We start from the raw sequence: 21,267 nt of genomic DNA, 5'->3' as shown, positions 1-21,267 counted from the left end.
GCGGGCTGAGGACGGGCCTGCCCGAGGCGGCCCGGTGGCACCCCGCGGCCCGGCCGGCTCCGGAGACGGGAGGCGAGAGGCGCCGCCAGCCTGAGGAGAGGCGCCGTGAGGCGGGAAGCGGGGCCGGGAGGACAAAGCGGGGAGGTGCCCTCCCGCTCCCGCCCCCTCCGGAGGGCAACCGGGGCCCGCCCCCGCCCCCCGGGACGGCCCGGGCCGCTGCGGCCCCGCCCGCGCCGCGGGGGCCGCTGGGACGTGCAGTCCCCGCCGCCGCCCCGCCCGCGCCGCCCGGCGCCGGAAGGACTCGCTGTCCCAGCAGCCCCCGCGCCGCCGTCCCGCCCTCGCCGCCCGCCGCGCCCCCGCGCGCCGCCTGCCGGGCCCTGTAGTCCAGGGAGGCGCCCCCGCGGCCGGTCTGCGCCGTGCGGGAACTACAGCTCCCGGCAGGCAGCGCGGCCCGCCCCGCCCCCCCGCGGCCCGCCCCGCCCCCGGGCCCCCGCCGCGCCGTGTTGTTGCGCCCGGCCCGGCCCTCCCCACCCCTCTCCGGGCGCCCCCGCGGCCGAGCTCGGTGTCCCGGAGCGGCAGCGGCGGCTCCGTGCGCCGGGGCCCGGTATGGCCCAGCGCCGCCCTTCGCGCGGGGACCGCTGGCCGTAGGTGCGGCGGGGCCCGGAGGGTCCCCGGGGCCCGTGCGGAGCGGGGATCCGCGCCAGAGGGGCTCTGAGGGGGCTGTGCGGGGCGGGGGGCCCTGTGGAGGGGGCTGGCGGGGGGGGGCTCTGAGGAGGCCACGGTGGGGCGGGGGCCCTGGGGGGGTGGAGGGGCCCTGAGGGGACTTTGGGGGGGTGAGGTGGGGTGAAGGGGGTGTGGGGCCACCATGGCGGGAGCACTGAGGGGGCTGTGGGGCGCGGAGGGTGCTGTGCTGGGGTGGGGGCCGTGGAGAGGGCTGGGCTGGGCTGGGGATGCCCTGAGGGCAGTGGGTCGTGCTGGGTTGGGCCCCTCTGTTGCTGGGGTGGAGGGGGAGCCCTTTGGGGAGGGTTGCTGAGGAGCGTGGGGTCTGGGGAGCACTGGTGGGGCAGTGCCCAGGGTAGGGCTGGGGCTCCCTGAGGAGGAAGGGGTGCGCTGGGGAGCTGAGCTTTGCAAGGGGGTGTGCTGGGGAGAATGGGAGCGGAGGGGTGCCCTCAGCGAGGGGATTACTGGGGAGCCGGAGGAGGACAGGGGTGTCTGAGGATAATGCTGTGGGCTGTGCTGGGAGCGGTGCTGAGGCTATAGTGCTGTAGGGGCAAGTGTAATGCTGGGGAGCACGCTGAGATGGTGGTGGGGAAAACAGTGCCTGGGGCTTTGTCAGTGTGTCTCGTTAAAAGGAGGTTGCTTGATACATCTGGAAGGCATGTTTGGAAGGAATTGAGAAGTGGGGTTTGCAAGGAGGGGCTGGCCTACTTAGAATGGGCTGGTAGGTTCAAGGAGAACTGCAAATTGAGGAGAAAAAGATAGAGGTAGCTCTTCTAGGGAATGAGCCAGCCTCTGAGAACCGCGAGTTAGAGCTGTTCTGTTCTTGCTTGTCGTAGCTGACCAGTGGATGAGAAAGCATCGCTTTTCCGCTGTACTACAACATCCCAACCCTCCCTGATTTTGCAAAAGTGGATGTCTGACCATCCTGTAGGCATGGCTCACTTGAGAGAATTTGCCAGCCAGGTAAGTGGCGATTAAAAATTTGTTTTAAACTCTTGTACCAAGAACAAACATTGTTATCTTTGCTCTTGAAACGAGTTTAAAACAAATCACCAGAAAATCACTTTTTGCCACTCTTTCCTCTCTCTTGCACATGTTTCAGCTTACTCCTGTTAGCCGATTGATTTGTGTCTTACTCCGTGGTGGTGTTGGACTGACAGTGTTAGGTTGCGAGCCATATAGCAAGGGAATTCTTTGCCCAGTGTGGTGCCTTTCCCTGAGGTTAACTTTGTTCTTCCTAAGGAGACAGGAATCATTTGCTCTCCGAGTGTTTTTGGGAGGGGAAGGCTAGAAATGGGCACAGGAAAAGCTGTGTGTGCAGGCTGTGCCAGACATACCTTACTGCAGTGTTCATGACAGCAGCCTGAGAAAAACACTTCTTGTAACCTTAATGCCTAAGAGGTGGTGATATCTGATACCAACCAGTTAACTGCTCTGAGAGGGATGTCAGCCTCAGTGGATGTGGTTAGATCCTGTTGTTGTGATGACATTTTTGTAAGAGGAGTGTGGAAGGATGATGCCATGACTTGGGACTAAAAGCTAAACCACATTAATAGTATTGGCTTGAATCTTCTTTCTTCTGAATTTGGTTGTGGAGTGTGTTTGAATATTGGCAGATGTCAGTACTGAATGTAGCTCTTGTTAAACCATGTTTTGTGAGAATTTTTGGCATTTTTCTGTTCTGCTGCTAGGTGTAGAATTATAATGCTAAAAGCTTTAGTGGTTTGAGAGGATGCTTTCTCCAAGCCTTTTCTGATTTAAAATTGGTTTGCAATGCATCTTAGTTTGCATGCTGTCTTTCACATAAACTGTTTCCCCAAAGTGTGTATGGAATTAAATGCAAATATAGTGCCTGAGTGAATCATAGTACAGGAAGGGAACAGGAAAGGATACTGTCTGGTTAGGGCTGAGAACTGAGTTCTGTAGCTACAGAGGAGGTTGCTCTGAAGCTTTTTTGTACACAACGTTCACTAATGAAGCTTATCAGAGTTCTGGTGGTCTCATCTCTGAATGTATTGTGTAAAAGTACATTTGCATTCTCAGATTCTGTCATCCCGTGGGTCGCTGTCTGGTCTTGGAATAGGAAAGCAGCCTGTGTTGTCCATTCCTCGGGTCTCTTCAGGAATCCTTGATGGGACCTCGTACTCTGTGTAACGGAGGCTTGCTGCAAGGGCAGTAGGAACCGGCCTGTTCACCAGAGTTTAGGGAGTGGTGGGAGGTACGGTGAAAACTGAGTGACTAAAACTTGGATTGGGATGTCAGAGGCTTGCCTTGTCTTTGGTTCCCTGTTCTGTCGCTGGTGTGCGGGGTTACCTTAGGCAAATCCCCAGGTTGCTTTAGCTCTGTGCTTCCATTTCCCTGCCTCACCTTAGCTGGCTCTCTCTCCTTTCTTGGCTGCTCTTTGCTGCGTACATAGAGCACAGTGGGCCTCTGGTCTTTGTTGGGAGCTCTATCTGCTGGATGATGTGTTTGCATTACAGTGTGTAAAGCTCTGATCCGAGCTCTGTTCCTAGTTTTGTTGTTCCTTATGTGACCTTGAAGAAGCCACTCATGTTCTCTGGCTAAGTAATGCTTCACTCCCTTGAAGCAAAAGAATACTATCTGTGAAGCAAGTTGGGAGCCTCAGACAAATTTGTGTGTTTCAAGGTTTTGAACATGAACTTCCCTCTTGTCTATACTCCAGAAGTTCAAAACTGTCTCAGGTTTAGCAGCTGAAAAGAGGTGTGCACAGATTTCCTATAGACAGGGAAGTTTTCAGATGTTTCCAGATACAAAGCTGATTTCCCCAAAGAGAACCTAGTGCCTGCTGCAGACATCTCTGTTGGTGGCCCGGAGGTTAGCGTGTAGCATGCAACGTGGGTGAACGCTGGATGGGAAGCTGGGGAGGAGAGGAGGCAGTGAAGGAAAGAAGGTCAGTAGCTGAGGTTTAGTAAAACCAACTTCTTCCTTCCACTGTGTTTGGCAGAGGAAAACGATGTTTGTTTGTTTGGCTGGTTGGAAAGTGCTCTACTCAGAAGCAACACTAAATGCTGCTGTAGTTCCATATAAACCTTTGGAGGCTGCCACACTCCTGGTCAGCTTCAGCTCATGAAGTATTGTGGCCTTGACAATCTTTCTCTGTTACAGACTTCTCCTATATAGAACAGTGATTCTGATCCTAACCTGCCCCAGGCCAAGGAACTCTCACTTCCAAAAGGGTGTAAGCACCTCTCAGTGTTTTATGCAGCAGTTGCAGGTGTGACTCTTGCTCACGATGCTGAGTATGACTCTTTTGAGGGTGAGTTCCAGCCAGACACAGGCAGAGAGAAGACCTTGAGCTGGTTCAAAGGGTATTTACTTCTGTTCCAAATATGCAGCTTATCTGTCCAGGTAGTAGCTTTGAAATTAGGGTAGATGTTTACCCTTCTTCTCCAGTCTCCTCTCAAAGCCTGTGGATATCATGTCTCTGCAGCTGGAGGTGGCAGAGCTGCCAAACCCATTCTTTCCCCATGAAGCAGCTGGTGTTACTGCCAGGCCTGTCTCATAACACACCGCAATTCTTAATTCCTCATGTCTGCAGTGAGTCGCTCTGTTTTAAAACATGGCATCATCAGTCGTGATGGCAAACACCCCCACACCTGTCATGACAGAGCATCCTTCTTTCCTGTGCTGTGAGATTAGATCCTGGAGGGCAGAAGTGGAGCACATTACTAGTAGATTGTCCTCGTCCCTCTCATACTCATTCCTTCCCCTTCCTGCACATACAACCAAGACAGGGCTTTGTGTGCTCTCCCTCCAAAGGCTGTTCATGCCTGACTGAGCCATCACTAATGTCTGACTGCTCTCAATGGGGAGAAACAGCATGAGGCTTTTTGCTCCAGAGCTGCTGTGTAATTGACATTCAGTCAAGCAAAATGGTATGATGAGGTGACCATCCCTTAAAGGCTTTACGTGCTGTAGTAGAACAGGGAGCAGCAGCTGGTCAGCTAGCTCTTCAGTCTCTGCCCTGGAGCTCCATTTTGTAGCTCTGGTGGGTTCTGTGAACATGGAAGAAAATGGAAAGATCCCAAGCTGGTGAGCAGTTGCAAAGTTGACAGGTGCTAATGAGCTTCTTTGGGTTATCTGTGCTCATTTATGCAGATATAAAGCATTTCATCTGGATTCTGTTACTTTCTACTAATGAAGTTTTTCAGGCGTGTTTGTAGCTGTGCAAATCCAGAACATGGATTTGCAGCCAGAGTGTTTCTCTGACAACCAGACTGGTGCTGAGATCAATTCGTATTTAGAAGGGGGAAAGCTGCTGCTTGTTACACCCCTCGCTGCAGTGCTCCGCAGGTGCAAATTTACTGGGGTAGGGGAGAGTCAGGCTACACAGGATGCGTATTTCTCCTCCCCTCTTGAGTCTCCTGGGTGCAGCAGTGTGCTTCTCTTCTGACGGAGCGGTGCAGTTGCAGAGCTCTCCGTTCCTGGCATAACTGCATTTGTTCTGCTGGCCGGTGAGGATCGTGTGCCCATTGATCTGAACATTTGCTCATCAGCTGCAAGTTACCATGTGGCAGCTTCAACAGGAACTTTTTTAATGGACCAGAGCTTCTGAGCAGGTGTCCTGCAGGCTAGCACAGTTTTATCGATCTTAGTTTGTCATGGGAATTCAGAATTGTTTCCATGAAAATGCCACCAGGCAATGTCTTCTGTGGTGTCCACAACAGTAGTTCACAAGGTGTTCCACTGGGCAGGCGTTGGCCTGCTTGAATCAGGGATGGGCCTGGTTCGTCCTCCGTGTTTACAGAAAGTGAAGAAATTCGTTAGCGGACTCTGGTCCTGCAGCAGGCGCCTGGGAGAACGTAACCGTGGCTGGAATGACTCTCTGTCACTTTGCCCCGTACTCCCTTGCTAGGTTCTGGCTGTTGCTGGATATGACTTGTGTGATTTTGGCAGCTCCATCAGGGGATGCATGTCCCTAGGCCCTCCATAGAGTCATACTCTTGCCCTGTCACCTGAGAGCTCTGAAGCATTTCCAGATCAGTTTTGAAGTGACAGGTACTGGGAAGGTAAGTCCAGTACCTACAAAGTTTCGTGTTCCAACCTAATGTGGTGGGCCTGTCTCTTCTGCCCCTCAGAGTTGTGTCGTTTTCCTGAGTCCCTTGGGCAAAGTTTCCATGTGCTTGTCAGGAAGGTTTGTCTCCTTCACCGCCCCTACCTGAACTGCTTTGCTCCACAGAAAACGGGATAAACCGACATCACAGCATAGAAGCTTGTTTACGAAGCTGTCTGTGATTATAGAGCCTGATACATAACATGGTGTTGTCCCAAAAGCTGCCTGGAGTAGCCAGTGCTCTTATGTTTAATGTCCTGTTCGTGAAGAATCAGTTGTGATTCTTTGATGTGCCATGCCAGGCTGAGGAGGGGAGCAGTAATTTATACCTTTTCTCATGGAAAAATTACTTACATGGGAGGGGAGGAAGGTGTTCTTGCAGGGTTGCTTCCCTGCAGAACTCATATGGATAGTGATTCCTTTACCAGCTGAGCTAGGTGCTTCTAGGAGATGATCCTCTGTCTCTCCTTCCTCCCTGACGTGTGGAGTGGCTGATGTGGTGAGTGGCATTTTTACGGTGTGGTAGGTGTCTGTGCAGGGTAACGTCTGGGCCACCTTGCTGCCCCTTCGTGGAAGTTGGTTGAGAGGTGGAAGCTGCTGCTGGCCTCTGTGAGCCTGGACTAGCCAGACTGTTCTCCCTGTGCTGCAGTCATCATTCTCATGTTGTCTCCTGGCATTTCTCAAGCTCAAATCCTCTTCCTTTCCTTCGCCTCCCTCTCTCCAGTCTCTGTTCTGTATCTCCAGTTCCTTTCATCTCTGCATTTCCCCTCCAGCCCGTTTCCAGTGCATTTGTTCAAAGTACAGCCTGTTTGGGCGTTGCTGTGGAAGCACGAGGAGACTTGGTTGTCCTTCTCTGCCTTGGACTGGAATGCACGTGGAAATCCTGTCGAGTGAGCTGTCTGTAAAGCTCACTCTGGGCCTGGCTTACTCCTACAGCGATGTGCTGGGTACAGGAGGCAAACAACCTGTAATGACTGGCTGGCTTAATCATTAAGCAGTGCCGAGGGCTGCTCGGTGGTGGCCTGCTGCTAGAACCTGGTGTTAGATGGAAAAACGCGGCTGCCCTGTTCTCAGATAAAATCTCTGCCAGCTCAAGGCCCTGGCAAGGGAGCGGTCCCTCTGGGTGACATGTTGGAGGTGAGACTGAGAAGTTCTGGGTGTGGAAAACTCACTGCAACAGCTTGGCAGCTTCCTGTCGTTCAGGCCATATTTTCCAGATTTTTTTTTTATTTTTGAAACTAGGCTTATTTTTTGAAAAAGGCAGAAAAACTAATCACAAAGAGCCTTTTAGTAGTACGAAGCAGAACAGGACCTCCTGGCCTGCAGCTGGGCAGAATGAAATAGCATCAGAAAATGATTCTGATTTCTTCCCTTTCTCACAGTATCACAGTATCAACCAGGTTGGAAGAGACCTCAGGGATCATCGAGTCCAACCGCTGCCCCTACACCACCCTGTCAACTAGACCAGGGCACTAAGTGCCATGTCCAGGCTTTTCTTAAACACATCCAGAGATGGTGACTCCACCACCTCCCTGGGCAGCCCCTTGCAATGGCTAATAACCCTTTCTGTAAAGAAATTCTTCCTGATGTCCAACATGAACCTACCCTGGCGAAGCTTGAGGCTGTGTCCTCTTGTCCTGTCACTAGTTGCCCGGGAGAAGAGGCCGACTCCCACTTCACTACAACCTCCCTTCAGGTAGTTGTAGACTGCACTAAGGTCACCTCGGAGCCTCCTCTTCTCCAGGCTAAACACTCCCAGCTCCCTCAGCCATTCCTCGTAGGTCAGACCCTCCAGACCCTTCACCAGCTTGGTTGCCCTCCTCTGGACTCGCTCCAACACCTCAACATCTCTCTTGAAGTGCGGGGCCCAGAATTCTCATCCATAGTTATCTTGAAGTAAAGAGTTAACTTTGAAGCTGCTGTTAAAGAGTATTTCTCTGATGATGATTGTGTTAGTTGGTGTGCTTATCTAATGGGAGAAATGTTATTTGCTTTTGCATCTGGGTGTGTCAGCCACAGGAGAGGCTGTTCCAGAAAAGCAGGTCTGCAGGTGGAGTGTCCATTCAGCTCTCCTGTCTCCTCGGGGATAGGCAGGTGTCTGGCCTCCTTGCTGCTGACCTTCCAAAAGACGTGAGGCTCCCTCTGCAAACATGTGAAGAGAGCTGGGCTGGGTGCTGCCTGGAAATCAAGCTGCAGCAGAGAAGACAGATAATGTGGACTGATATTTATATTACTGGAGTATTTCACCCTCCAAACAAGTAGGGAAGGGTGCAAATCTTTCAACTCATTTCAGTCTTTGAGTTCAGGAAGGCAGACTGGGGAAACATCCTTGTGAACTTCCTATGGCCTCTTGCTTGTGCCCATTTTCTCATCTGGATCTTCAAAAGGTGGCTGCTGGGTCTGGTACACCTTCTCTGCCTTTCTGTTCAAGTGTGAACAAGTGCTTGCTCGTGGAGCTGCTTTGGCACCAGTTTGGTGCCTGCAATTGAGCAGTCCTGTCGCAAGGAGCTGACACTTTCTGTAGATACTTGCTGACATTCTCCTTCTGGGCTTCTCTCCTGTTTCTCCCCACTATGGTCTGTAGAGGAGGAAAGCCCGTGTAAAAGAATTCTTCAGTTCTTCTCATCTTGGATGTGTTCTAAGTTTCTCAGCATGTGGAGACCTTTTAGGATACGTGAGTTTCGGGTGAATTAAACAACACAGTAGGTGCATAGATAGGGAGATGAGCTGTATGGGTGGGTGTGCGTGCTGCTCTGCAAGCTGCTGTGGGACTTCATGGACTCTTCCCATCTCTGCTTTCTGGTTTAGCACTCCAGGGTGGATCCTGAGGAGCTGTTCACCAAGCTGGAGCGGATCGGCAAAGGATCGTTTGGTGAAGTCTATAAAGGGATTGACAACCGCACCAAGGAGGTGGTTGCTATCAAGATCATTGATCTGGAGGAGGCTGAGGATGAAATTGAGGACATTCAGCAGGAGATTACGGTGCTCAGCCAGTGTGATAGTCCCTACATCACCCGGTACTATGGCTCCTACTTGAAGGTAGGAACAATTCTCTTGCCAGCAGTTTGGGAGTGGGGTGAGCTTCTCTGTGGGTGCTGCAGCTGATGGTGGCATACAGCTCTGAAAGGTGCCCAATCTATGAGTGTCTGCATGGCAGCAGGAACAGCAGTGGCTCTGCTCACTGCATTTATGCAGTCTTTAAGACACTTGCAAAGCACATGGAAATGAGGTGCCTGGTACAGTATGGTCCCAAGAGCAGAGCACTTCACTGAAGAGAAAATTATTGGTTGAAGAGGCTGATCTTTCCCTGGTTTGACCGTTCTTGAAAGGAAGTTTGTGGAATACTTTTCCAAAATACCACAGTTATAAGGTAGTACCACTGAGGGCTTTATGCCTCTGGAAAGAAGAGGAGTTTGGAACTGTACTTTGTGATCTTGTGGTCATCATTTCATCAGAAATGATGAAAAGAACAGGACCTGAGTCTTCGCAGGAGTGCTGATACCACTTCTGTTGAGAACAGGTTTAGGAATCCCCACTGGAAGCTACTAGTAGTGATGACCAGCAGCGGCCTCTGCATGCCGGCTGCTGGAGGTGTGTGTAACACCAGCTCTGTAGCAAACAGTTCTTGAGCTCTTTGGATCCTGATTATCCCTTACATATTTTTCAAAGGCTGTAATGCATTTTCTCAGCCTTCTACTGAAAACACCAAACAAGCTGTGGTTTCATGGATCTGCTGCTTATTTCCTACCAGGACCCTGTGAACCTCAGTCTGGAAGTCTCTTCTCTGAGGGCTAAGAGAGTGTCTTGCTGATCATACCCTTCAAGCTGGCAGTTCTTTTAATGAGATCAAAGGCTGCAAAGCTCCCCTGTCATTGTCAAGAAGGAGATCTCCTAGATCTGTTGGAGTGAAGTTAAATGGTTCCAACCTGAGAGTATGCTTCTCTCTGCGGACTGTCTGGTCAGGTGCCTGCAGGGGCACTAAGCTTGCTCAGATAAAACTGCAGACTGAGAGAAAGAAATGTACTGGGGGCAGCTGTGTCAGCAGGAAAGAGAGAGCTGGGAGCTCCCTCCTTAAGCCTCTGAGAGCTGCAGTGTGCAGCATCTGTTGGGTTGTGTACAGGAGTACTCGTGTGTCTTGCTGCCTCTGGGATGTTTCACTTTTCTGTCTGCTTTTACTACTGTCTTTGCTCTTCATTTGTGCTCTTGCTTGCAGGGCACTAAGCTGTGGATAATCATGGAGTACCTAGGAGGAGGTTCAGCCCTGGATTTGGTACGTACGTGGTAAGAAGCTCTGGACCATGAAAAACGTTGGCTGGAACCTTGGTTTGTGAAATGCCTGTAGGCCAGACACTTGCCACATACCATCTCTTTGCCAGCCCTGTGCCTGCAGGGTAGGCAGTGCGGGACAGACGTGCTGGTTATGCATGTCCTAGGACAGAGGAAGTGTTTGCATGGAGCTCAGCTGTCCAAGCACTGTTCTCCAGCGTGCTCTGCTGCTTTACAATGGGAAGAGCCAGCGAACTGAAATGTGACAGCAGCCAGTTGTTTTTGAGCAGTGCGAACCTGTATTTCACCTAATCAAAATTCTGTGCCTGCAAAGAGTTCGTGGTATTGCTCAGTGCTTGCACGGCATCAAGCTCAGCAGGGACCTGGGCTACGATCAGGGTTCCCAGGTGTTTGATAATACAAATTACATTTAACAAGTCACCCCAGATTTTAAAGGAATACAAATGCAGAATAACCACAGGGGCAAAATTCTGCTGTGCTGTATTCTGTCACAGGGTTTTGCTTTTCAAATTAGGACAATAAAGCCTGTTTTTCCAGAGCAGTAACTAAGGTCATGTAGTGAAAACTGCTGAGCCCGCACTGACTTGGAGGAAGGGTGTAGTGGGGGGGCTGTCATCAGCAGAAGTCATCTTAGTGTCAGAACCTCAGTCATTGCACTGAGAAGGCAGGACTTGTTTAGAGGAGAACTGATTGAAAGGAGAAGAGCTTTGATAGCTCCACAGCCAGAGGGTAAAAGTTGGCTCTGGGCTGTTGCAGTGGCTGAAATTCAGTTCTTGCATGCTAGCAGAGAGACTTGAACAAGAGAAGCTGTTAAGATGTTCTGTTCACCAATGTATTGCCAGGCCAAAACGAGAGATGAGCATGCTGCTGTTTGTGTGGGAAGCCTTTAATAGACTAACAGAAAATCCCCCAAAGATTTTCTGTTCAATGTACCGGGTTCAAAGTCCAGCGTTCTGCTTGCAGAACGTGCACCAGGAATGCAGTGGGTGCTTCCTGCTGAATCTGACCTGCTTGGCCAAGGTGTACAAGTAACAAACTGCAAGGCTGGAAAATCCAAGGCATCACTCACCCTCCTTTAAGTCTTCTTTCTGCCCTTTATCAGCTGAAGCCAGGACCCCTGGAGGAGACTTACATAGCTACTATCCTGAGAGAAATCCTAAAGGGTTTGGATTATCTACACTCTGAGAGGAAGATCCACAGGGACATCAAAGGTAAGAGCGGATAGCTCAGCTCTCTTTCTTGTAAGGGGTGTTGCTAACAAGAGATTCAGAAGTATTACATAGCAATAACCTGAGAGGTTTCAAGGACTGTTTCTTAGTGCTGCTTTTCCTGTTGGGTTGCTTGTTTCTGAATCTGATGCTTGTCATTTTATTGCAGCTCACGTTTTTCATGTCTTTAGGGTTTAGAGTAACAGGATCTGTAGCTCTTTGCTGGCGTTTGTAGCTTGGACAGGCAGGGGGCTAGAGCAAAGGAGTCAACGAGATGCTCAAATTTTAGCTGCCTCTCAGTTAGGTCTGGACATTTGCTTTACTACTGCACCCCAAGGTGTGTGTGTGCTGGTTATAACTTATTGTGAAGGTGAGCTGTCCCCACGCAGGGTTCACAGCCCTAGAAAATCAGGGCAGCTTGTGTCAGCTTATCCTGTTACTGATTTTTATAGTCATTGGCCATATGCGGTGTAGAGAGACCTGGCATCTGCCTCCCAGAGAGCAGTCTCGCAGCGAGCACAGAGCATCAAAGGACAGCAGGGGGATGGGAGGACAGTGCTGTGGAGATGTGGCTGGTGTTGGATGCCAGCTGCTCTGACCCTCTGCAGGAGGGGACGTGAACAAGCAGAGCAGAGAAACCTCATGCAGGGAGATATGTAGAAAAGATTCCGTTGCGTACGTGAGACTACATGTTCCTAGAGCTGTAGGCTGTGCAGGACTGTTGGCCGTCAGCAGAGTGGGGAGATGCTGAAAGTTTGTAAGTAGGGTCTCTCAGAATGAAAAGTCCTACAAAAAACCCCCCATCCCAAAACCTGAGCAATGTCACAGTCTTAAGCTGAGTTAGTGGGAACTCTTTAGAAGGATCTGCTATTTAACCTGTGCTGAATGCTGCTCTGAAAAACAATCAAGGCCATTTGAGGTATCTTGGGCCCTCTCTTTGTGTGGCCAGGAATCACACCGAGTTGATTGTGTGGCCCTTCACATCTACTCCTTGCTGCTACCCTAGAAATACTTCTGATCCAGCCAAGTGTATGAACTTGTTCTGTGTTACCCAGCAGAGATCAGAGCATGAGGATGAGTCTGAGGCTGGAAATCTGAGCTGAGGGTTTTCACTGGGGCAAAGGAGGATGCCACAAGAGGTCCATCCTCAGTATTCAGTTCTGTGCAGGCTGGAGATGATTCAGAAACCAGCAGACTTAATGCTTATTTGTGTGAGCAGCTGCCAACGTGCTACTTTCGGAACAAGGAGATGTGAAACTGGCTGACTTTGGGGTGGCAGGACAGCTGACAGATACACAAATCAAGAGAAACACCTTTGTCGGGACTCCATTCTGGATGGCACCAGAGGTCATCAAACAGTCTGCTTATGACTTCAAGGTGAGCTGGGAGCAGGAGGAGGATTGCTACTTGGTACTACTGTATATGAGGTGGTGCTAGGGTTGATACAGGGGTTGGAAGTGCTGTTTGTTGCAAGAATGATACTTTCCTATTATGGATCAGGGTCTGCTGGAGAAGTTTGTCTGTTAGACATGAAACACCCTATCTGATTTTATGTGATCAGCCCTTCGGCGGTGCTGGAGTTGCAGAATTGCTCCTTGCTGTTCTGTGCTGTCACTGTTCTTGCTCTTCTTTCAGGCAGACATCTGGTCCCTTGGAATTACAGCCATTGAACTAGCAAAGGGAGAGCCTCCAAATTCTGACTTACATCCTATGAGGGTTCTCTTCCTGATCCCTAAAAATAACCCTCCAACACTTGAGGGTCACCACAGCAAGCCCTTCAAGGAGTTTGTGGAAGCCTGCCTCAATAAGGATCCTAGATTTGTGAGTATTGCTGTCCAGCTGTGAATTCGGGTGAAGTATTGCAGAGGTCAAAGGTTTATTTAGCAGGAAGACCTTTTGGTGCAAGGCTCTGGGAGGGAAGGAAGGACTGAGCTTGCAGAATGGATGAGCAAGCCTGGCAAGAATAGAAGTCAGTGAGCTTGCATGTTTAGTGTACGGAGATGGTTCGATGTAGCGTGCTTTCCTTATTTGCTCCAGAGGCCAACGGCTAAAGAGTTGCTAAAGCACAAGTTCATCACACGCTACACCAAGAAAACCTCGTTCCTAATGGAGCTGATAGATCGATTCAAGCGCTGGAAGTCGGAGGGCCACGGAGAAGATTCCAGTTCTGGCGATTCTGATATGTACGTACATGTTCTGCAGGGTGGGTTGCCCCTGCTCTGCCCTGCGTGCCCTGGGGTAGCCTACTGCAAACAGCTCAGGTCCTTTTCCCCACCTGGGTTGGAGATCGTATGGTAGCTCAGGGAGACCTGTGAGCATCTGTTTGTGGGAGCAGGTGACTGCTGCCTGAAGAAACAGGCTGTTACCTCCTGCTTAGTGGGACCCGGTGCTCTCTTCTGGTCTTAACCTGTGGAGCCTCTTTGCTGAGTGAAAGGAATCAGAAGTACTAAAAGAAACATCTAATCTGCACCTAACTAGGAAAACAAGACTCTTGTTGCCTGTATTTTATGCACGTTCAGTGAAATACAAGAGCTACAGGCTTTACCAACTGTGGCAACATCTGTGTACGTGTGTTTGTGTATTCATGGGTAGAGAGCTTTGCTGCTGATGTGGAGGACAACGAGGCTATGGGCCTTGGGTGGGGAAAGGGCACTTCGTTGCCAGGCTGGTGTTGCAGAGCTTCTCTTCACCTGTAGCGGCAGCGACTCAGTAACCAATGACTGGCTTGCAACATCTAAGCCTGGCCCCTCAAATTGTGAGCTTCGATTGTCTTGAAATTCCCCTAAATTTAACGAGCACTTGAAACTGTTTTCAAGCTGGCTAGAGCAGGAAGGTGGTCGTGGTGATTTGGCAACACAATGTACTACTTAGCTCAGACCTCTGTGGTGCTGCGTGTGGGCTGTAGTGACTGAAGCGGTTTCTCTTTAGGATTTTTTCTGGGATAGCGAAATGCCTGGAGCCTTGTGGTGATATGACAGTCAGGTCAGGGAGAGCTTGCAGCTATGGGAATGCATGGGTGAAACACCCGGTGTGCGGAGCTGAGGCTTTGTCTTGACCTTCCCCTTTTCATTTGCAGTGATGGAGACACAGAGGATGGAGACCAAGGTCCAATCTGGACATTCCCACCAACTATTCGCCCCAACTCCTTGAGCAAGCTACACAAAGGAATGGCTCTCCATGGTTCCCAGAAGGTCTGTTTGCCATCAGTTCCTTCGGAAGTGGACTGAACTAACACAAGCTTTTGAGGGTCTTGGGGAAGCTACCAGTCACTCGTGTTCTGCCTAAAATTTACTTTAGTCTGGTATCAAGGGCTAATGCCCCGGAGCTGCCTCTTCCGCATCATCAGGGTACTGCAATCTGTGGCTTTCCTGAGACCTGGTGAGGGGGCTGCCATTGAGGTGCTGTGCCAAAGACTTAGTAGTTTGTGTGCCCTGGGAGCCTTTGCCTGTGCTTGTAACTTCTTTTTATGTTGCTTTCTAGCCTACTGAGCCCATCAAGAGGCAACCACGGTCACAGTGTCTCTCCACGCTTGTTCACCCAGTTTTCGGGGAGGTGAGTAGAACCTTCTTGTTGTCTGTGGTGGTTGGAGATGAAGAGATACCTGACATGGATAAGTAAATGTGAAGGATTTGGAGAAGGGAGGTGGGGTGAGGTACCTAGTTGGCTTTGCCAGTTACTAGGCCGTCTCCTTGACTCCTACATGCCTGCTATTGCTAGCACACCGAGGCCAAGGAGTTACCTGCCATTTTCTTCTGATTAGACTTCACTGCCGGCGCTGCTGATCCCACTCAGTGAAATCGGGTGCAGGGAAGGTTCTGGGCAGTCTCTGAAATAACCTGGCTTCTGCCTGCAGTAGCAGGGAGTTGGAAGAAAACTTTTCTCGAAGTTGCTAAGTAGGAAATGTGCTTCACTGCTGGTTGCACGTGGTGTTCTCTTCAGTTCTAGTTTCCTACCAACAGCAGCCTTTCTCCTTCTCACCGTTGTATCAGTGCCTCTTAGACCTGCTAGGTTTTGATCACCTCTCTCCATAAAAGGGCTGAAGCTCGGCTTTGTGAATTGAAATCTTCCTGAGATGCTGTCTGTAATCTTCCATGTGCCTTCCCTGCATGTGTGTTGTTGGGTGTTAATATTGAAAATGAGCCATGGTGGGTCATTAACACAGATGTGTGAAAATCTGGAAACCTGGCTGCCCTTTGGGGCGGGGAGGAGAGGTAAAGGAATCTGGGCCTGCAGAGCCAAGCAGTGAACAAAGGCCAACCTGTAAGGCTCTGCGCAGTTCAGCTCTCTAATGCCCTGTGAACCTCTGGAAAGCTCTTCTGCAGTGGAGAGTGACAGGGTAACACAGGCTGCTCACATCCCAGGCTGCTGGGCAAACTAAAGGCCAGCGGCTTGGCCTCAAACTGATGATGAACTGGCAACTTACCTGCAGGACAGACTCTGTGTCTCGCTTTGCTCTGAGGCAGGCAGTCTTTGATCAGGTAGACATCGAATCAAATCCTTGGCTTTAGCATCACAGCTATTTTTGGCCTAAGAAGCCTGTGTCCTTGACGTGTAATTGAGTTGCCTTCCGTGCCCCTTGCCACTTCTGAATGAGCAGGGGCGTGTGCGAGTTGCTCCCACAGCTGAGGCTTTGTATTAGTGAGCAGTTACCCCACTCACTGGAGAGGCAGCAGCTTTTTGGCTAGGAGCCATTTGTTTCCAGTGCAGGACTGGGAGCACAGGGATGGCTCCAGCTGGGGATTAGCATTCACATTCTCCTGCTTGCTGGACCGTGGAGAAAAGGTGAGCTCCAACAACAGGAAAGGCTGATCCTAGAATTGCAGGCAAAGAACTGTGAAGCTTATGTAAAGCCCTTTAATCAGTGTAGCCTAATGGGAGCTTAATTGAACTGGACAGCGGTTAGCTGGCAGACATTGCTTGTTCAACAAAAGGTTTTCATTTTTGCTCGGCTCGTTGCGTGATGATGCACCCTCGGGAAGGGGCTGCTTGTGTGAAGGAGGTGGGGAAATGCTGCAGAGGGTGGGACCGTGGGTTTTCCAATGCTAGGCTCCTTCAGGCTCAGCACCAGTGACCCCGCAGTTGTTCCACAATGACAGAGGTTTGGCTATTTCAAATTAGCAGCTGGAACCAGGTGCAAGTGGACTCGTGGCTGGTGAGGCCCAGTTGGAGCATGTTAACAATGACAGATGTGAACCGAGGCTTTTCATGCTGCCTCGGAGGTGGTGGTGTGTGGGCTTCAATCCTCTGTCGCCCTTGGGGAGGAGCGTTGGAGGCCAAGTGGCTCAGGATCTGTAGTGTGGCAGTAGTCTCCCAGTCACTAGCAGCAACTCAAACTTTTTTGTGGTTATTAGAAGTGGTGGTGACTAACTCCTGGTGTTGGCATATTTTCTGCCCTACCTGTCTGCAATCCTTCATGTGCGTCTGGCTGCTAAGCTGTCGTTAGCAGCAAAGGTGACTGCACTCGTTCAGATACAGTTGGAGTTCTTTGTGCTGTTACTGCTTACGGGTTTTCAGGGCTCTTCATCCCTTTCTACTATCATTTAGTTTGTTTAAGAGTACATCAGGGCCTGTTAAGGACTTTAATTGCTGTTAGTACCTAGAGGAAAGTCTGAACTCCAGACATTGGACTTCCATCTTCCTGACCTACAAAGAGAGACCTTATTTTTTTAGGAAGAATGTAGGTGCCCTCCTGCACCCTCATGGAGCTGTACTAAAAGGGCAAGGGACTTAATGTCTGTCCTGCACTGCTTGACCAGCACTTTCTGCAATGAGATAAGGAACTAACCCACTGTTTCTGGGTTGCAGCTTAAAGATAAGCACAAGCAGACTGGAGGCAACGTGGGAGCTATGGAGGAGCTGGAGAACGCCTTTAGCTTGGCGGAGGAGTCCTGCCCCGGCATCTCTGACAAACTGATAGCACACATGGTGGAGAGGGTACAAAGGTGAGTGTCCTTTAGAGTGTGAGCTGGGGTGGAGCTGGCAGTGAAGCGAACCGTTGTCATACTCCATCGCTATGGGAAAGATTGGTACAGAGCAGTCAAGGCACCCAAAACGTGAATACTGATCACAGCTGACCTCATAATCCATAAGCCACTTCGTGGAACTGCTTTTCATTTAATGGCAGCAGTTCTTGCTGCCTCAGAAGTCCTTTCTCACACTGAACAGGCTTCTGTAGTGTAGATGAATGTTGCAGTGCACTGAAAGATGCTGCTATTCACCTTCATCTTGCATATATTTATATTTATATTTTTTTATATATATATATATATATATATATATGACATCCTGCTGGCCCCATTACCCAGGTAGCGAGGACTATGCAAAATGTCATCGGGATTGCTTCTGGAATAGTGAGGATCTGTTTCATTGCAAGGAATGTGCTTGGCAGCACTACGTGCAGCCAGCTCTGCTTGCCCAGCTTCGGGGAGCAGGAAAATGTATTTTTCCTGAAGTGAATTACTTATTAAACTAGTGAAGGAGGATGGTCTGGTAGAATTCAGTTCTTTGCTGCTCAGCAGGTGCTTGCGTCAGGCTTGCCTCCGCTGCTGGCACCAAGGTCAGTCACATCCATGTAGTGCAGGCAACAGTGTCAGATCCTGAGCACAGGTTTATCAGGCTTTATTTAACGTTAATTTGGCTTTTCTCCCTTTCATAGCAGGCTGTCCTAAATCTCACCCTCACCAGCCAAGAAACTTAACGTTTGTCCCCTCGCTGGTTAGAAGGCTGGAAGTATTTTGCTGTATGTGTGACCAAAGGAGCCGTTCTGTGCTCCGCTTGCTCATGTAAATACAACCCAGGCTTTGCAGTCTTTACACCCTTGAACCTGGGCTTTCGAAGCACTTGTTTCTGATGGGCTTAAGCTGGTGTAGTTTGTGCCTTGTAGCTCAAGTATCCGTCGGGTGCAAGGAAAGAAGAGCCTTCAATATTAAGGACTGAAAATACTGGCCATCCTTGAGGCCTTCTGTTACTAAGTCAAGCTTTCAAGCAGACTTGCTATGGGTCTGTTTAGATCCTTTGTCTAATAATCACTTAAAGCTGGAAAGAGAACACTCTTCCCTCTTCTGGCTGACCCGTAGAGGTCATGGAAAGTGTCCTGGTGGGGCCTGCAAAAACTGTAGCCTCGGGCTGAGCGGGAGGTGCTCACAGATGTGCGTTGGGTGGCTCTGCAGGGCAGCTGTTTCACTTCTGTCAGCCTAGAAATGGCACTACTGGATGGCACATAAGCACAAGAGAATGGTTTTTTGCAGGTTTGCAAAACCTCAGAGACCCTGGTTGGTTTCTTACTGTAAAACACTAGTGCTCAAAATTTCTTATTACTCTAAAATTCAGTTGTAAAGGCATGAAAAAAGTGCCGCCTTGTGTTTTTTTGTTCAGTTGCTGGTTTTTTCTTTCAAGATTTCTGATAGTGGCAATGGGAGCGGGGACAAACCCATCCAGACTCACCTCTTCATCCGCAGACACGCAGTGCGCACGGACACATTTTCCAGGTGAGGGCTTGACGTGGCCAGTAGTGACCAGTTATTCTTCCTTGCAGGTTTTCACACAGTCGGAACCACCTGACCTCTGCCCGCTGACACCTATGCTCCCTGCTGCTCTTTTGAGGGGGGGAAGGATTTTTTTCCAGCTTCATAAGAACTACATCTCTAATCCAGACCACCATCTGCTGTTGGGTGTAACGTTGGTGTTACGGACTCCAGGACATTTCAGAGCCTTCATTTTACACGTGTTTCCATGTGCACCCCAGGGTGGAGTTTGCAATGCAAGTACAATTTAGACCTTTTGCAGAACCCGAGTTGGGTGGTCTAATTGTTTTTACCGTGTAATCAATGCAGTTTTTAATTGTTTCCCTATGGATGTATCTATTTTGGCTTGGTTTGATTCACAGCTTGTTATTGGTAAATGCCTGGCTGCTGGAAAAGAGGGAGAATCTCTTCCATTGAGCTATGTTTCAAAGGCGAGTCTGATGGTTTTAGCCTCCTGCCCTTCCTAAAGAAGTGTTTGTGAGCAGTCATGTGTGAGTGCAGGTATGTCTGGGAAGCTCTCCATGCTTTACAACCTCTGGGAAAGTTAGAGCAGCTCTCCAATTGTTCTGGAGGATTGCTTCAACTCCTTCACACAGTACTAATGAAAAGCTTTCAAGTGTAGCAGCGGCTGAGCTCATACGGCTCTGCTCTTTCCCAGCTTATCGTTTCCCCGGACGATGGGTTTGCTGACTGTACTGTTTCTGGCTCTGGGACATCATTTTGTATTAGGCCTTGGTTCATCTCATTCAGGCAACAGCAGAACTAGCCTGGGATCTTCAGGGATGGGAAGGCAAAGTGGTTATGTTTGACTTGGGAGCTGGGGGAGCTCCTTTCCTTGCTGCTTTCTGCAAGTGAAGCAACTAGATACGGAGGTTTGGCAGTGTTAGTCTCTAAGCTGAGCGGACACCTACTGGGCGTGCCCAAATGTCGCAGAAGGATTAAAAAAGGGGGCAGGGGGAACACAACAGGCAAAGGTGCTGACAGGGCTTCACTGCAAAAGGCAGGTGGACACTGCGTAGCAGTTCTCGAGGCAAGAAACCTGTCCTCTACAGGAAGGTGTGAATTGGAAGGCTAGCAGAAGTGGTGTCCCTGGGGTGGGGCTGGGGGCGTCACAAAAGCTGCTCTAGGCCTCCATCCCCTTCCCCTTAGCTTTCCCTTTCTGGCTCTTCTTTCAGTCTGGGATCTAAACTCGCTGCAGCCAGGGCTCTGCTCCAGTTGACAAGCTGTGGTGGTGTTTGCTAGCAGAGAAATTAAAGCAGCTGCTGCTGCATTGGCTGCTTAAGGTATTCCAGTGGAGCCATCCCCAACTAGCTTTGCTTTCTGTATAATACGAGTTTATAAAGCAAATCTTCAATTCTTAAATCTCTAAAGGTCTAGAAAAATAGACTTAGGACAATAACTTCTGATAGCTGCTTGCTTAGAGATCTGCTCCCTAATTGTAAAGCTATTCCCATTAAGTCAGCAAGACCTTAGATACCCAGATCTTTCTGTCTGGGTGTTTGCGTGTGAATGATGTGGCTCACCCCAAAGCCACTGAGCACAAAAGCTGGAGCTGTTCAGCGGGTTTTTTTTTTTAAAGCTAGGCCAGCTTCGTTAGTAACAAGCCTTGGGTTTTGGTACTTTGATTCAGACCTGCCGGTTGTAAGTGCGTGCTCTAAAAGTAGCTCACAAGGACCCTATGGTCCCTCACCCCGTGTGCGGTGTTCGCTTTAGCTCATGACTATCCTTTACTCTTCCTCTCTGATGGATAAAGACAGGCTCAGCAACCACCATGAACTTGTCCTGTAGAGAAGAGCTGCTGCTGCTTGGTCTTGCTGGAGAGCTGCTGCGGAGTGGTGTCCCTCTGGGGTGAGACATGTCCGGAGCCTGCATCTATGAAGAACAGAACAAACCTTTTTATTTTTTCCTCAGAAGGAGTTAACAAATAGACAGGAAACGTCCCGAGGTGGAAGGCAGAGGCTGCAGCCCAGCAGAAAGGTGGCTGAAGGGCTCCTGCTGCTTTTAAAGTTGCTGTTCATGACGGTAGCAAATCATGTCAATAAGGTACCTTGTATTATTACTCACATGCACTGCAGTGTCATGAGGAAACTTTTTAAAGGAAACAATCCCCACAACCTTCGTCCAGTATTCAAAGCAACAAGGGTTTTAAAAGTGTTGAAAGGGATCTGCCACTTTCAATAAAGTAACAAAACAAATGAGGCTGGTGTAACTTTGTATTATGAGGGAGAAAGCAGTTGTGCACGCTGTTTTCCTTTGCATTCTTCTGGGGCTTCCCCTGCAGCTTCCCCTGCCTCTTCCTGCCTCAGGTACATCTAACAGTGACGTGTCAGGAGGACCCATTTGAGCACCTTTTTGTGCAAGGAGGGAGTGCAGGGACCAGCATGTTACATTAGGCCTTTCTGCTGCTGTATGCTGGGGTTAGGGGAGGCCCATGTTGTCTGCAAAAGCGTAGCTG

At 50.0% G+C, this 21,267-nt stretch overlaps 1 protein-coding gene across 3 annotated transcripts; it reads left to right on the top strand.

Annotated features, from left to right (window-relative positions):
- Positions 1-519: 519 nt before the first annotated feature.
- Positions 520-21,007, top strand: STK25 (serine/threonine kinase 25). 3 transcript variants are annotated; one of them, XM_068421049.1, is made up of 12 exons: positions 520-604; positions 1,557-1,683; positions 8,603-8,833; positions 10,008-10,064; positions 11,184-11,292; positions 12,509-12,666; positions 12,925-13,110; positions 13,327-13,472; positions 14,366-14,480; positions 14,770-14,841; positions 17,095-17,231; positions 18,824-21,007. In XM_068421049.1, the coding sequence occupies exons 2-12, from the start codon at positions 1,633-1,635 to the stop codon at positions 18,861-18,863; spliced, it is 1,302 nt and encodes a 433-aa protein (XP_068277150.1). In that variant the 5' UTR covers positions 520-604; positions 1,557-1,632; the 3' UTR covers positions 18,864-21,007. The 3 variants fall into 3 exon arrangements, with proteins under 3 accessions (XP_068277150.1, XP_068277149.1, XP_068277148.1); XM_068421048.1 differs by having other exon boundaries at positions 526-644; XM_068421047.1 differs by having other exon boundaries at positions 526-648.
- The last annotated feature ends 260 nt before the right edge of the window (positions 21,008-21,267 follow it).

This window comes from Nyctibius grandis, chromosome 32, assembly GCF_013368605.1.
Source record: "Nyctibius grandis isolate bNycGra1 chromosome 32, bNycGra1.pri, whole genome shotgun sequence".
Lineage (NCBI taxonomy): Eukaryota > Metazoa > Chordata > Aves > Nyctibiiformes > Nyctibiidae > Nyctibius > Nyctibius grandis.
The sequence above is the reverse complement of the archived record's forward strand: the minus strand, read 5'-3'. Positions and strand labels throughout refer to the sequence as shown.